This window comes from Amphiura filiformis, chromosome 1 (genome assembly GCF_039555335.1).
Source record: "Amphiura filiformis chromosome 1, Afil_fr2py, whole genome shotgun sequence".
Lineage (NCBI taxonomy): Eukaryota > Metazoa > Echinodermata > Ophiuroidea > Amphilepidida > Amphiuridae > Amphiura > Amphiura filiformis.
Window position 1 is genome coordinate 5,783,808 of NC_092628.1, and position 17,030 is coordinate 5,800,837.

Sequence of the window (17,030 nt, forward strand, 5' to 3'; positions counted from 1 at the left end):
ATCCATTATAATTCATGATATGTGATGTTCTTATATTATTTTTATGACTATATATTTGTTGGCTGTGAGCTTTCTGGCTTCATTTTGTTTGTTGTGGTTTATCATGCGCTTCGTTAACATATGGCCATTTACCCATATTCAACATGTTCAGTTTTATTCATAGTTCATACATATTTTCCTTTATTTTCTCTGACAGCAATCAAGTCGTTGAACAAATTGAGGTAAATCGGTCAAATAGAGAATCTGCAATGTTTAATATAGGCTTAGTGGCATCAACAAAAAAGTCAATTTCGTTATGAATATCTGTTAGTTGTGATTTCTTACAACTAACAATTCTACTATGAACAGTCCTGATGAATTTGTTCAAGAAGTTATGAATATCTGTGATACAATAAATCATTTTTCCTTCTCTACCTTGTCTGCACATGACGATGACAATGTGGGTACATCTCAGCATGGAAGTATGATACATCTCAGTGGCGTACCGTGGCCGCTCCTACCCCGGGGGGCTGAAGAAAATTCAATTTTGCCGCCCCTTCCTCAACAACCCAAAAAGGTTGACCCAATTTTTTTTTTCGGTGGTTTTTAAAAGTGAAAAGCAAAAAAAAAAAAAAAAGAAGGATTTTAGGCGCTAGCACCCTAAAAGCAATGTATAATACCATTTTTTTCACAGTTTTTTTATACTTTTTCCGCCCTTTTTTTTTTACTAATTCTTTTTTACCACCCTTCTTCTTCCGCGCCCTTCTTTTTGCCGCCCTTCTTCTTCCGCTTTCCCTTCGCTTTGACCGCCCCTACTTTTACCCTGGGGTTAGCGCCCCAAAGCCCACCAAAATACGCGCATGCATCTAAGAGAGTATGCAATGCTTTATTTGTACCATTTGGAAGCGTAATATATATATTGACATTGGTGTTCTCTTTCTTTCGATCACAGTGATCAACTGGTTAAACAAGCAAGTCAATGAAGCTCAGTTACATAGAAGACCTGTTGGAATGTTTGATGCAGCACCATCAGGAGGTCCACAAGTTGCTTATAAACATGCTACTGCACCTTCAGTAAGTTTGAACTACTGTGTTTGACTTTATTAATATCCCTTCCCTAATAACAAATGACTAATTTCAGTCATATGTACCACATAAATAGTTACATACTCTGCCACATACAACAAATATATATATATTTAGAAATACCTTACTGTTTCTTGTAGTGCAAGGAAGCAGTATCTCTACAAACAACCTTTATACATAGGATAAAACTTGAGAACCAAGTATGCTAGACCTTTTAGGATTTCAGTTTATGATATCGTAATGTTTGCATTTATAACTATGCTTAAATAGTAACTTAATTTTCAAAAATATCTCATTTGGCCTCCATGGATGTGTCACATATAGAGACAGCTCAGGTATTCGTAGCTTTCTTTTGATTCTCATTTATCCCTTTATATATTGACTATACACGCACCTGTCTATTTCACAAGCTTACTCAATTAGTATCTTGAATTGTCTAACCAATTGCCCTGATAACAGTCTAGACAATGAAGAGGCCGGTCTGCTTTTTTGACCTTAAGTCATCAATGGATATTGATTGTTGTCACTTTAGTTCCTTGTTTTACTGAAAACGGTTTGATCAAGTCACAGGTAACTCACTACCAGGCTTTGCATGTAAAGCAATATAAAGAAGTGGGAATTTTTCTTCAAAATATATGGAAATTTATACCTTTTTATCAGTATGTAATTCATGAGCTTCACTGTGCCTTATTCATCTACAAATTCTTCAATTCCATACGTGTGTAAAGATTCTCTCTCTGTTCCATATTGATCAGGGGCAAAGAGTAATGTGGCACTTTCACTTAAAAATATCGCATGTGTTCTGAAATAAAATGCTATTAAGGACTTTGTTGCATGCATACACAAGTACATTGTCATTTCCATTTGTGGGATGGTTTCATGGAGACTCCCATTTTAATGCACTTTAAAAAATACTCTATCAACCTAATGAGGACTGTATTGTTGTCAAACTTGAGTCTGTTTTAGAGTAAAGTAAAGTAAACTTAAAATTTGCACCAGAGATGTTTTAATTCAATTTGAATTTTTCAAATTCAATATGAATGTTTGACTTCATTATACTGCGTTGCATGATTTTGCATGATTTTAGTAATTCTCACAAATCTTTCATTGCGTAACAACATGAACAAGGTGAGCCCTAAATGCTCTTAGCGTTAATTGGAGTGAATACATGCATTACTCTGCTCTAGTAGTGGTAACTTTCTCTACAAGTGTAAATTACAATACATGCTCTAAAGCAATCTCCCGTTCAGTTACACAGCATAATTTCCTATATACCATGATATGCAGAAAAAAAAATTCATTATGAGTTATAGTACCCGCGGGGTGTCCCAGTTACCTTTGACCACTTTGGGGACCACGCACTCTAAAATGACCAAGTTTTGCTGAGATATTGTGGATATTTTCACAACAACACTTCTCTCCATAAGGAGAAATAAAGAATATCACTGTTCAAGATGTATAGCACATTTCAGATGTTGTCATAAATGCCCCATTTTTAAAAATGTTTCAAGTTAATAAAAAAATAGGACATTGGAGTGTAAGCTGTTTTCCCATCAATCGCTGTAAATGTGAACACATTTGGAAATGTACTAATGGATATAGAGAGGGAGAGAGAGAGAAAAGAGGGGAAAGAGAGAGAAGGAGAGAGAAAGTGAACAAACAAAGAGAGAGACTAGGACTGGGAGGAGAGAGGGAGAGAGAAAGAAAAGAGGGGAGGGGAGAGAGAAAGTGAACAAAGAGAGAGACTGGGGGAGAAGAGAGAAAGAGGGGAAAGAAGATGTCTGAAGAGAAGCACAAAAAGAGTAGAAGACAATCTAGATAAAAAAACAGGATGAGAAAAAGAGGATAACATCATGACTCAGTTATAGGTTAATTTTCACCACTTGTTGACTTGAGCATTTTAAATGGGAGCTGGTAATTTAAACATGAAGCTGGTGTAAAAACAACGAATATTGATCATTTTGCTCCTACAATTGAACCAGATATGCCCTGTGCCATATATTATGCCCTTTTAATAATGCAACATTATCCCAAAATCTATCGAAATTGGATGTGGATTTCTCGAGATTCAAGTGTTTCGTGTAACTCAAAAACAACACTTAAGTATAATACTATCTGGCCCTATAAAACTAACATGGCCTCGTTTTCCAAACTAGTTTTACCAACATCCGCTACGTTGTGCCTGATCATTTTGCACACATATTTTCTTACCCGGTAAATATTGTTTATAAAATCCATGCTTGCCTGCTATGGGGGATACAATTTTTAAATGGTGTGATTACCAACACTTCACAGTAGGGTAGAGTTTCACATGTTTGTCACCCATTTTATGGAATGTTATATGACGGATATAGGCCATGTTCTTGTATGTGACAAGGAAAATCAGTCGGTTATACAAGGTGAAATTCAATTTTGTGGCAGCGTTGAATTTCTTTCCATTTTACTTATAAAGATTAGCATATTTTATTAGGCAGTGTCAGGTGTCATGTATTGCATTATGATAAGATGCGTAAAATGTTGTTGTCTGTGAAGGTGACAAGAGCATTATATATTAAACAGGAATTTTGATAGCAAAGTGACTCCCTTTCTATTATTGTATCATATTCATATTATTCTGACTTGCTTATTATGGCAGAGTGCTATTACTGATTTGTGTGATTTTTAAAACACTTCAGATTGTAGCATGCCAGACAATTTGAACAAAGGTATTGATGTTCCTGTGTTATAGGCGGAGTTACTCAAATTGGTAAGGGAGGTGATAGAGTTACGCAATCTAATGTTCAGATATCGGTAGGCCTATATTTTAAGAGAATAGATGGGTATAGCTATATATTTTACCTTCATGCAAATTAATTGCTAAGTTTTAGGTAAAAAGAAGCTATGTTTTTGCTATGCAAAAAATGCGTATAGAGGTTGTAATATGGGTGGTTGTGAAGAAATTCCAACCAAATGGCCATTAATTCCGTATAGGAATAAAATAGACACTTGAGTTTCTCTATTTTTGAGAAACTTATAGAAAGCTATCGTGGGGACGCGCGTTTAGATTAATGGTGATCAAGACTTAGTTGATCTTTTTATTAATCTCATCAGCTACCTTTTGCTCAGCTTAATTTTAAGATCACCTAGTATTTTGGTATATTTGTTCACAGTAGAAACATGGATCTACATACCTAATTAACTTAGGTCTAAAGTGCCTAACTTTTTGACATTTGCAGTTTGGTCCATTTTTAGTGACAGAGTTTTTCTCTAAAAATGGCAAATGCAATGTCTATTCTGACATTGTGAAGGCCTATGCTAATATTTAGTGACAGAAATCATGTTCTACTATGAAAATTAAGCATGAGTGGTTTTGATTTCATTAAAATGGATGTCTTTTCTTTATTAGAAAAGAGTAGACCTATTACTAGGCCTACATATGATCATGATAATGAAAATCTAGTTGGTACAATAGGTATAAAGTTTGTATTTGGTATAAACTGAGGAGTAGGCTCTATAATTTAAGTGCCTTCCTAGTGAATCAATAAGTAGGCCTTTATGATTATGCTACTTTTCGTCCATTTAATTAAATCCATTATGTTGCGTTGCTTAGGCGCATTTTATATAATGGACTAATTACTGGTCTCAGTAAAAAGCACAATGTTTGAAAAGGTCACAATAATGAAATCACGGACAGTTTAACCAAAAACTAGTGTCACGAAATGTCATAAAACCCCAGAAAGAAAGAAGGAAAGACAGACAGAAAAAAAAAATGAAAGAAAGAAAGAAAGAAAAAAACAAAAAAGGAAGAAAAACAAACAAAGAAAGGAAAAAAGAAGGAAAGAAAAACAAAGAAAGAAAGAAAAACAAAGAAAGAAAGAAAGAAAGGCTGAGAGAAAGAAAGAAATAAGAAAGAGAGAAATAAGAAAGAAAGAAAGAGAGAGAGAGAGAAAGAAAGAAAGAAAGAAAGAGAGAAAGAAAGAAAAAAGGAACGAAAGAAAGAAGCAAAAGAAAGAGAGAAAGACTGTAATATCCCTGTCAAGCAAAATTGCTTTGATTTTTGGGATATCTACAAATTTCAAATGTCTCCCTAATACAGAATATTCTGCATCAGAAATTTGTTTTCTTTAGCTAAGTTTATGACGAATTTTTTGTTTATATTGGCCAAGTCCTTAAGTGTTTTGGACTTCTTGGATTTTAAGAGTATTTTGGAATTTAAGTGACACTTTCTGGACTTAATTTTGTCCTTATCAAGTATCAAACTGTGGATATTTTGTTTGACTCAAGTAGCATTATGGTATTTATCGCATATTTGACACATAGATCTCTCTAAAAGAGCCAACTTTAGATTTTAAGTTTCTCTTCTTGTCCTTCTTGGTCTTGAAAAATCTAGCGGTCCTTAGAGATAGCGGGATGTCACCACTCAAATTGCGGTTTTGATTGGACTTACTGACTGAGTGACTGACCTATCGATTGAAGAAAACACACTTTTAACATAGCAATGAGCGAAGTTGCTTGATTATGAAGAGATGTTCACAAGCATTGAAATAAAGATTATAAAGATATAGAAAGAAAGTAAATAGTTCATATCCTCATGAATAAACACGATACATGTGATCCAAGATTTTTATTTATTTGCCCAAACGTAAACACAGTTACTTATATTCAACAGTGAACTTACCGCACCGTCAGCGTAAATATTATAATCTCCGTGAGTGCCGTTCTGTGCGTTGAACAAACTGCGCGCATGCTGGCTGCCGTATTTGGATTGCGTGCTGCCATATTTGCACAGATTGTGATTCGTAATTCTGTTATTGGTCATCCTGTTTCAGCCTGTTCAATTTTTGTAAAGGCAAAGTGTAAAAGAAAATTTATCTAATATTTTTGCAAACTTCTGATGAAAATTTTGTGTTATTTTTTAAAGTGAAGAGATGAAAGTACCAGTTATGAATAACTTTGCATCAGTAAGATGACGGTCCAGACGGGCCAGACAGGCATTGTGAAAAATCTGAACATTTCGCTTTGGACCTTGGAATATCCCTGATATGCCTCGGTTCCAAAGGCAAAATGTTTCAGATTTTTCATGATGCCCTCCAAATAACCGATGCGCATTGCGCAGTTATAAACCTTTACAGAATGCAAAGCTTGGTATTGGAGGAGGAGAGCGGAGGAAGAAATGATACAGAAAGATAAGAAAGCAAGGGTGAATGTCCTTATTCCCTATGAATTATTTTACCTTGCCTGTAACATGTGTAATCTTCAATTCCCAGTGAATCCCCTGCGAGTGTTTAGGTATATCCCATAAGTATTTTAGGATTCCTTATATCTTCCATCTGTCAAGTGTATTGGCATATTAAAGTTTCACAGTATCTCATGACATCTGCTTTTCTGATACTAAGCTAATATTCCAAGAATGTTATGTTACTTTGATTATTATTATAACCAAAATCTGGTTTCCTTAAATTGAAGGTAACAACCTGCCAAACCAATACGCGGGACATGTTTGTTGATATTGATAAACTTCTCTTTTATTTTTTGGCATATTTAGATAATACATATTATGTATATACAATTTTAATATACCGCACATAATCTAATGAAAGGTCTAATCCCTCGAGGAAAGTGGTATAAATATTTTGGTGCCTCAACTGGATACGTAGTGTCCTTATAGGTATAGTTTAAAACCACTGAATGTAACATTTACAGAGATCACTGAACTCTAAGATCCTCAAATCTAACAATTGCCAAATATTTCTTATGTGTATTTCACATACATCACGCATAAACACAGTATAATGCATACATACAGATTTCACATACAGTATGACAATGCAATATTCAGATATTTCTTTTACATTTGTCATCAACTGAAATCAATTTTCATTCAAAGTGGATTTCATTACATGACAGTCACTGCTTCTCTGTTCATTTACCTGCACTTTCAAGTGTTTTCTATGATTTTCTTAGCATAATCTCTTAAAATACTAAACACAAATCATTTAATCATGTATATTGGATTAGTGAATATTAAAACTAATTCTTAGGTTACCATTGTCAAATCCTTGGATTAGAAGCAGAACTTATCATCATTGAGAGATAAGATGGAAAGACAATATTTGTGTAAATTGAGAATGTTGGGATAAGTACTATACGATAGGCACAGCTCAGGACAATCAAATGCATGATTATGCCCCCAGTGGTGTTTTGGATAGCCTTTCAACAAGGCTTTGCCTTGGAGCCACAGGTTGGAGCGCCCCTGCTCTTACTGCGCTAATCTATTTTAAATAACACAATCCAAGTTCCAACATTGGTTAAGTGGTTCTACAGATTAATTCTCAAGTATTCATCAAATATTTTGATCAGCGGAAGTACTTGGCCCAAAGATAAGCTGGAAACATGAGATTTATGTGCTGAAATGTAAGTTCATATGTGCTGGTGATAAACCATTACCAAAACTGACCTTCAGCACAACAAAAATGTCAACTAACCTTGAATGTTTGATGTGTCCAACATTCAAGGTTAGTTGAATTTTGTTGCACTGAAAGTCAGTTTAAACTTTTTAAAATTGGATTTATGTAAATTAGGGATGTTTAGAAGTACTCTGTAATACACACAACCAAGTAAAAATGAACAACATGATCTGCCCTCAGTGGTGTTATGGGGTATATGGCCTACACAGTGTGTTTTTGAAAGGTTTAAGGACCAATAGGCACAGCTAAGGTGGATTGAACAACATGCCCCAGTCATGTTTTTAGCTATAAGTAGGATTGATCAGTATGACACCCCCAGTCATGTTTTAGGGCATGATCTGTGGCTTTTGGGAAAGTTCAAGAACCTGTGTTTTCTTCTTCAGAATTTGTAGTATTAAAGGAACATTTGGGATTTTTATAGTAGAGATTCTAGGCAATTCACAAACAGTATTACCTTGCAGTTTGACAGGTTTTTGATTCCTACTGGTGTTCATTACCAAGAAGTTCATTATTATAACTTATACAATACTTATGTGCACAATTTGTAAAAAAAAACTTGTGAGATTCACCCAACTAGCAAATGCAAAACTTTTAATATCTTAGAATATTTAAAAAAGTTAGAATATGCTGTCAGCTATTGGTTCATCCCCATATTATACTGTGTAAAATGACAGCTATTCAAGTGGAATTTTCATAGCTATTAAGCGACTGGTTGCTGATATTGATGGTTAACATTTTGAGATACAAAACATACAACCCATTTTTTCTAATCGGCCACACCTGATTACTACATTATTTAAGAAATAAAGGGTAGTGCATTATCCTTTACACTCACATAATGTCATAAAAACGTAAATAATGGGTGATGTGCAGCAGAACCCATTATTTATATTTGGGTAAAAGGATAATGCTTCACTGTTTATTTCTTTTCTATTACCACAAAATAGTGCGATTTAAAGAGAAAATATCACTTTTTTGCCCAAATATTTTAGCTGTTTACTTGAAAGTGGAGCGTGTACGTGTATCCAAAGCGTATGTGACAGTGTATATCGCAGCAATATTCTACGCATACGCAAGTGTAATGCTTTGCGTAGAATGTGTTATGGTACTCTCACTCCATCGCGCTTTGCTGTGCGTTCTTGTGCGAAAAGAACACAAGGTTCATTTATTGTAAGGTATGGTCTTTCACATGATGCATTTCAACAAATCACAGTGCGCGATTTTGACAAATGTGTTGTGAAGGTACTAGTAATAGAATAATCAAATAAAATTTGTATCTCTACAAAGCCTCAACATTTTCCCAGAATTAACACATAGAAGATAATTTCCACTTTTGGAACATGCCCTTATTTATGATTTAATAAAAAAATTACACTAAAACACCACTTTTCATAGAATACGATTTTTCTGAATTTGACTGCAGTTGCATGCTTCCTTTAACAGGCATGACTGATTGCTCTTGCATCATCTGCAAGGTTATCTTATTTATTGGCGTGGACTCTGAAATGTGCCTTTATATATATTACATCAGCAGCAGGTGTAATCTGATCACCGCCCATTCCAGCCTTCTCTTGCGTAAAATGAGATTTCATTTTAGGGGAAACTTTACAGTCGTCATCCAAGAGGTTATGATGCAAGTTTACCGTACCATGGTATGTAGTGATTAGGATAAACTTTTGCAGTCGTCATCCAAGATTTTATTTGCTTAAGAGGCAGGTTGACCGTACGATGGTGGATAATCATGCAGTAACCCTGTATGCATGACTTGCAATCTGCCCTGTCAGCAAGCATTGACTATTGACTGTACACTCCTGGACCTGGTGAAAGCAACTTATGCTCTTATTTAAGTCCAAACAAGCAAGGCATGTAATGCAGGATTTTTTTTTAAAGCGAGTGGCTTCAATATTTTTATTGGCTTAAAAGGGCTAAACTTTTCATTGGCATTTTTTGCTTGATAAAAACAGTAAGTTTTTACTTACTAATTTTTCGTCCATCTCATAAGAGGACTTCCTCAGATCTACGCATCTGATCCATCTTTACAAATTTAAACCAAGTGATACGAGAAATGTAATTAATGATGACATAAGCAGATAAAGAGGAGGAGAATATGCCAGATATTGAGCGGGGGCACTCATGTATAAAAGTTGTACGCATCCGTGTGAATTGACTTTCAAAAATGACCCTAAGCTAGGATGTCGAAAATTTGTCAAACTAACCCTAAACAGGGATTTTACTCATATAAAAACACCCAAAGCGAGGAATTTGTTTGAAATTTACCCCCAAACAAGGACAGACAATATAAAAACACCATAAGTGAGGAATTGGTTTGAAATTTGCCCCTATTCATTGCGTGTGGCGGTAGAGTGCCGTTCAGTGACAGTGATGATATCGGTAAGCTTAAAATTGACGCTGTTGAAGTCGGCTCCGATTTTAAAAAAAATCTGGTTTGTAAAATTGCTCAGAAACCACTCTTTTGTGCCGAATAACTTGATAAATATGTCACCACTGAATGTCCGTTAATTGGGTAATTTTAAAAAACCACCCTAAGCAAGGATCTTCCTTAAAAAAACACACCCCTTTTAGTAAAATGAGTGTTTTGAGGTTCCTAATCATGGATCCGCATGATCCTTGTTTTGCTTTTCAAAACCACCCTAAATGGGGGTAGGGAAAAAATGGCAAAAACTAAAAAAGTGATTTATAGTTCAGTTTTTTCATCTCAAAACAAATTATTAAGTTACAAAAATAATTTCCTGAGTGTAACAAGGCCAAATTTTAAGTAACATAGTTTTTTATTAAGAAATTAAAGGCATGCGTTTTCATTGCTCATAATATGTTGAATAGGGTGGTTCTTATTTTACAAAAGTCTGAAAATCCATGCTCCTAACCCTTAAAATGGTTCAGTTGGATGAAAAACTTAACCTGTAAAATTTTCAGACACATTGAATAATGTTTAGAGGTAGCTCAACGACCTCAAACTTGGTCGTGACTAACGATGAAAAGTGGTCATCGGTCATTTTAGAGCAATTTTAGGGGGTTATATTTTCCAAACAGAGTCTCTCATAATGCTCTGATCTTAGTAAGGGCATTTACAGTAACTAGTTCAACATATAAATAACAACAGATGTGTCTTATGTAGCTCCATTATTGTTTAAAAGTCAAGTAAACATGGCACTTTGTGCAGTGAGAATCTCTAATATTGGTTGTCGGGCATTTAAGAGCAACTTTAGGGCGCATATTTTAAAAACGGAGTATTTCTTGATGCTCCATTTTTGGAAATGTAATAACAGTAACTAGTGAAATGTGTAAATAATAAAAGATTTCTTGTATGTACTTGCATTTTTATTTTACACTACACCAAACATGGCACTTTGCACCATGAAAACTTCAAAATACAGTTTGTCAAGCATTTTAGAGCAACTTTAGAGGGGCAAATTTTCAAAATGGAGCATTTCTGGATGCTCAATCTCTGGAAATAGATTAACAGTAATTAGTTTAGTATAATTAATTAAAAGTGCTGTGTCTACTTGCATTGTTGCTTTAAACTCCACCAAACATGGCATTTTGGGTTGTGAGGACAAATTCTAGTGCCTGCCTTTTGACATCATTTTCGAGCAAATATCCTTTTAATATATATTATATAAAGTTAAAATCCATTAAGAATAACTATCAAAGATATATTGCATGGTTGACTTGAATCAGTAAAGTTCATGGATTTGCTGTCAAGGTGGACTTCTTGCTGTCAGGAAAGCAGCGTCGATGTTCAGACACAACTTGCAGCAGGAACTGCAACTGGTCTTCGCATTACGTAATTTTCCAGTTGAACTCCTGCACCAGTGCTACTGCTTGCTCCGCATTGTCATTTGTCACTCGTATGTTGCTGATGAGTTGCTCCCCTTTGATATAGTCATCTCTGCTGGTCCAGGTTTCTGGATCGTGATCTAAAATTCAGCTGGAATTCCCAACTTATCCAAGATTCCTGATGCTTTGAAAGTGTGGATGTTCAGAGGCCAATTCCAGCTAACACGCCATGAAGAGAAAAAGGCCTTCGTGAATTTTGTTTATTTACGTTGTCTATTACTGCACCACTCGCTGCCTGTGCTCCTTGATGTAACGACCTCCAGTTGCTGAAGGACCTGCAGACTTATCAAGACAGCCATGCCAATGTGTTTTTAGGCCACATCTGACAAGTTAGTTATGTAACAAAATTCAGCTTCAATTTGGGCTAAAATAACTATAAAATTGAAATTTTTTCACGCGCTTCGAAATCTAAGAACTTGGCCACTTGAGTGCACATACCTACCTCACGGTGCGTTTGGGGGCCTCCAAATGTTGGCCTGGCCCAGGGCCCCCAAAAAGGTAAATCCGCCCTGGACAGGGAGGGTAAAAATGAACCACTAAAGCGCACCAAGGTTGCGTCAAGCCTCATACAGGAAAGTACACTGCAAGACTTCGTCACGCAAAACACCAGAGGAATCTTGGATAAGTTGGGAATTCCAGCTGAGTTTTTAGATCACAATCCAGAAACCTGGACCAGCAGAGATGACTATATCAAAGGGGAGCAACTCATCAGCAACATACAAGTGACAAATGACAATGCGGAGCAAGCAGTACCACTGGTGCAGGAGTTCAACCGGAAAGTTACGTAATGCGAAGACCAGTTGCAGTTCCTGCTGCAAGTTGTGTCTGAACATCGACGCTGCTTTCCTGACAGCAAGAAGTCCACCTTGACAGCAAATCCATGAACTTTACTGATTCAAGTCAACCATGCAACTATATATGACAGCGTTCAAGCTTTGACTTACGTTTGGCGGACACGCGTGTGAAAAAAGTATTTAGGGGTGAAAACAATAAAAATTCTTGATTGTTTATATGTTTCCAAGGGTAAAATATCATCTAGTTTCAGATTTTGGCACTTAAAACTCCATATCTTTTATAGATTTCAAGAAAAATTAAATTTTATGTCCGATTTTGGCCAAAAATAGCCGTTTGGGGTGACAAAAATGTTGACTTGCAGATTTCCTGTGAGTGTATGAACAAGAAAACTATCAAATAGTGCCTACTTTTCTATGCTAATTGTGTAACAAGGGTACAATTGTGATATTAAAAGCATTGAATGGGATCTATACATTTCTTTATTTTTGTAGCAGGGGTAGAAACTTCAGGGTTCGGGTGACAATTGATTTAGAAAAAAATACAATATTCGCATCATTTTCGATTTGAAAAGGCCATATCTCCACAATGGTATGAGCTATAGGGATGCTTTAAGTGTTTATTTGCTCAGTATTTCAATAGCTAAATGGTGATATAACAAAGAAGTAATCTAGATATACAGAAATGAAAATAACTTACAAAATGCTACCCCCACCCCTAAGGATTTTGAGGTCGTGAAAAAAGTCAAGGATTTTGCAAAAAAAATAAGTCCTTCAAAACTGGGAGGTTTGAGGCTAAACAAAAGACATGTTGCCCTTACCAATGCCTCCCTCTAGAGCAACATGTTTTTTGTTTAGCCCTTAGTATCCCCATTTTGAAGGACTTATTTTTTTTGCACCAATTTTCGCTCAAATTTGAAGACTTCAGGCAGAAATATGCCTGTACAGTGCTATGGGAAAAATTTTCAAGTTGATAATTGTGCATTTTTTATCTCAGATTCAGTTTCTACACAAAATTTCACCCTAAAAAATGTTCCTTTAAGTAGGATATCTTTCACTTTAAGTTTCCACCATTCTGTCCGCCAAACGTAAGTCAAAGCTTGAACGCTGTCATATCTTTGATAGTTATTCTTAATGGATTTTAACTATATTAAAGGATATTTGCTCGAAAATGATGTCAAAAGACAGGCACTAGAATTTGTCCTCACAACCCAAAATGCCATGTTTGGTGGAGTTTAATGCAAGTAGACACAGGTAATCACTTTTAATTAATTATACTAAACTAATTACTGTTATTCTATTTCCAGAGATTGAGCATCCAGAAATGCTACATTTTGAAAATTTGCCCCTCTAAAGTTGCTCTAAAATGCCCGACAAACTGTATTTTGAAGTTTTCATGTCGCAAAGTGCCATGTTTGGTGTAGTGTAATATAAAAAATGGAAGTACATACAAGGAATCTTTTATTATTTACACATTTCACTAGTTACTGTTATTACATTTCCAAAAATGGAGCATCAAGAAATACTCCGTTTTTAAAATATGCGCCCCTAAAGTTGCTCTTAAATGCCTGACAACCACTATTTAGAGATTCTCACGGCACAAAGTGCCATGTTTACTTGACTTTTAAACAATAATGGAGCTACATAAGACACATCTGTTGTTATTTATATGTTGAACTAGTTACTGTAAATGCCCTTACTAAGATCAGAGCATTATGAGAGACTCTGTTTGGAAAATATAACCCCCTAAAATTGCTCTAAAATGACCGATGACCACTTTTCATCGTTAGTCACGACCAAGTTTGAGGTCGTTGAGCTACCTCTAAACATTATTCAATGTGTCTGAAAATTTTACAGGTTAAGTTTTTCATCCAACTGAACCATTTTAAGGGTTAGGAGCATGGATTTTCAGACTTTTGTAAAATAAGAACCACCCTAATGTTGAAGGATTCATTAAAAGTTGTGTGCCACTGTTTATGAGCTTTCTGTGTTACATTTTTATATTTGAGTGACTATATGTGAGTTGTTGCCAGTTTTGCCGGTTTAAACCGGGCAAAAACTGGCAAAAACAGGTTTTACCAGTTTTTGCCACGGCAATGGCAAAAACAGTTTTTGCCGGCAAAAACCGAACCCTGAATTTCGTCGGCTGTATTCCATAGTGGCGCATATAGTGATTTTCTCATTAATTAGCTAAGTAGTTAGTAATTAATTAATTAAATTTGGCGTCCGTTACAAAGTGAAATTTTGTGTTTTCCATAGTGGCGTATCGACCATACGCTGCTTTTATACACATTTTATAATTAAGAAATATCTGCAAAAATGAGAAACATTGCATGTCACAGTGGCGTACACCTCACTACATTTAGCCGTCGTAAAGTAACGCCATAGGGATTACACGGCACCGAGGTGGCGTAAGGTTGGCGTTAGGTTAGGGTATTGCACTTTTCGTGTTTTCCATAGTGACGTATAGTTTTGTACTTATTGTTTTCAATTTACCTGTAATAATGTGTCTTTATTTCTTTTAAAAGTTATATAAATATAAAATCTAATTAGTTTACTACAGAAATTTCTCATCAATAACAAACTATAATTAATGTCTGATTTACGCAACTCAATTTTTTTGTTTTGTTATTTCAGGTCCCCAGTTCTTCCTCCATCCCAGCATCTCGGCCTTGGAGTACTTCAGTAATGACCTATAGCTCAACAATACCGCCCATTCCTGAGGAGATATCACCCACCCCTAGGTCAACCATCACAAGACCAGCAGCTATGTTATCAAGATCAAGGTATATGTTTGTTTGTTTTCTTGTTTTACCATCTATTTCTTTGTTTTAGCATAAAATTTGCTCCATTTTGCTGATAATGTGTTCAGTGCTTTTTGAATTTCGGATACTTCTTTAAAAGTTGTGATGGGTATTAATCATTGCATGTTCTGTTTAAAACACAAAGGGGGACTGGAATATAGTAAAAGGTGTTTTTATGACCCACTGCACGGTTAGGCCATCTTAGTTTAATAGTTTGTCTCAAAGCCCTTCCCAAGTTAAAAAAACCTATGGAATGAGCTTTTTCACAAGAATATATCACCTTTTTATCTCTCATGGAGTTCATCTTCAAGATGAAGAATTTTATTGAGATGTCTGGCGATGTCAGACGTAAGTTTTTTGTTTGGCGGATTTGGCAAAAAAACAGCGTAAATATATGAATATCGCGCCAAAAAGTCCAATTTTACTAATGCGCACGGGGTCTTTGAGATGAACTATTAAATTAAGATGGCCTTATCAATGTTGTAAACAAACCAAAAAACAATATAATATAACAATGACATGAAAGTATTCTGTCAAGTACTTGTGAATGAATAATTAATATATTTTAATATATTAATGTTTGATTTTGTTTGCAGTGAGCCAGCATTAGACATGAAATACCTCCAGCAGAAACATCAACAAGTTGGTTTTCATCAACCTGGAGTTCCTCAGATGTCATCAGGGCCTAAACCAGGGCCTCCTCATCCTAGTACCAGCACACCAGCATCTAATGGTGCTCCATCACTCATGAGTGCATACTTCCCACAACAATTACAGACAACTACGTAATATCATCCCAGGCCTCAGATGTCATCAGGGCCTAAACCAGGGCCTCCTCACCCTAGTACCAGCACACCAGCATCTAATGGTGCTCCATCACTCATGAGTGCATACTTCCCACAACAATTACAGACAACTACGTAATATCATCCCAGGCCTCAGATGTCATCAGGGCCTAAACCAGGGCCTCCTCACCCTAGTACCAGCACACCAGCATCTAATGGTGCTCCATCACTCATGAGTGCATACTTCCCACAACAATTACAGACAACTACGTAATATCATCCCAGGCCTCAGATGTCATCAGGGCCTAAACCAGGGCCTCCTCACCCTAGTACCAGCACACCAGCATCTAATGGTGCTCCATCACTCATGAGTGCATACTTCCCACAACAATTACAGACAACTACGTAATATCATCCCAGGCCTCAGATGTCATCAGGGCCTAAACCAGGGCCTCCTCACCCTAGTACCAGCACACCAGCATCTAATGGTGCTCCAACACTCATGAGTGCATACTTCCCACAACAATTACAGACAACTACGTAATATCATCCCAGGCCTCAGATGTCATCAGGGCCTAAACCAGGGCCTCCTCACCCTAGTACCAGCACACCAGCATCTAATGGTGCTCCATCACTCATGAGTGCATACTTCCCACAACAATTACAGACAACGACGTAATATCATCATGAATTGCTGCGCATGCCACCAGTCGGAGTCTACTAATGCTGCAATGTATCCGTGGCATCTTTATGGGAGTCACAGACATAATATAAAGAGTACCTTTTCTCCGTGGTCTTCCTCCGGATGCTGATGACATGGGAGGAGCAATGTTGAATTGTCAACACTAAACCATGCAGCGACCAATCACAGATAGGTTGAACTGTGTAAATATGTGCTGCATGCTTCAACTTGCAAACTGAGGAAAATTATTTTGGTATATGGACATTTTATGTACTCTTATTTTTTACAATATTAGGAGAGACTATTGTGAACCATTATTTCATTTTGTCATATGGTTCTTCCTTCCCATTGGTCACTTCGGGAATAATGTCACCACAAAAGCTATTAAAATCCAAACGTGCCCTGAGTAATTAGGGTTTTGATTCATCATCAGTTGACTGCGGAGCAGGCTACTACAAGCTTCATCCAACTGTTGCGATCTTGGGCAAGCGGAACAATTTTGTTTGGCTGCAGCATCCCTTCAGTATTTCCCAGGAGGTGCTGGACATCTCAAAACACAATTTCTCTGAGATTTGCTTTTTTGTCATGTTCTTGGTTTC

At 36.2% G+C, this 17,030-nt stretch overlaps 1 protein-coding gene across 1 annotated transcript in view; it reads left to right on the forward strand.

Annotated features, from left to right (window-relative positions):
- Positions 1-16,159, forward strand: part of LOC140161961 (spindle assembly abnormal protein 6 homolog) — a 65,377-nt gene extending 49,218 nt beyond the window's left edge. Inside the window, exons 15-17 of the mRNA XM_072185527.1 lie at positions 932-1,053; positions 14,798-14,946; positions 15,561-16,159. Of these exons, the coding sequence (XP_072041628.1) occupies positions 932-1,053; positions 14,798-14,946; positions 15,561-15,753 (464 nt within the window). The 3' untranslated portion in view covers positions 15,754-16,159. The remainder of the gene's footprint in view (positions 1-931; positions 1,054-14,797; positions 14,947-15,560) is intronic.
- Positions 16,160-17,030: the final 871 nt, after the last annotated feature.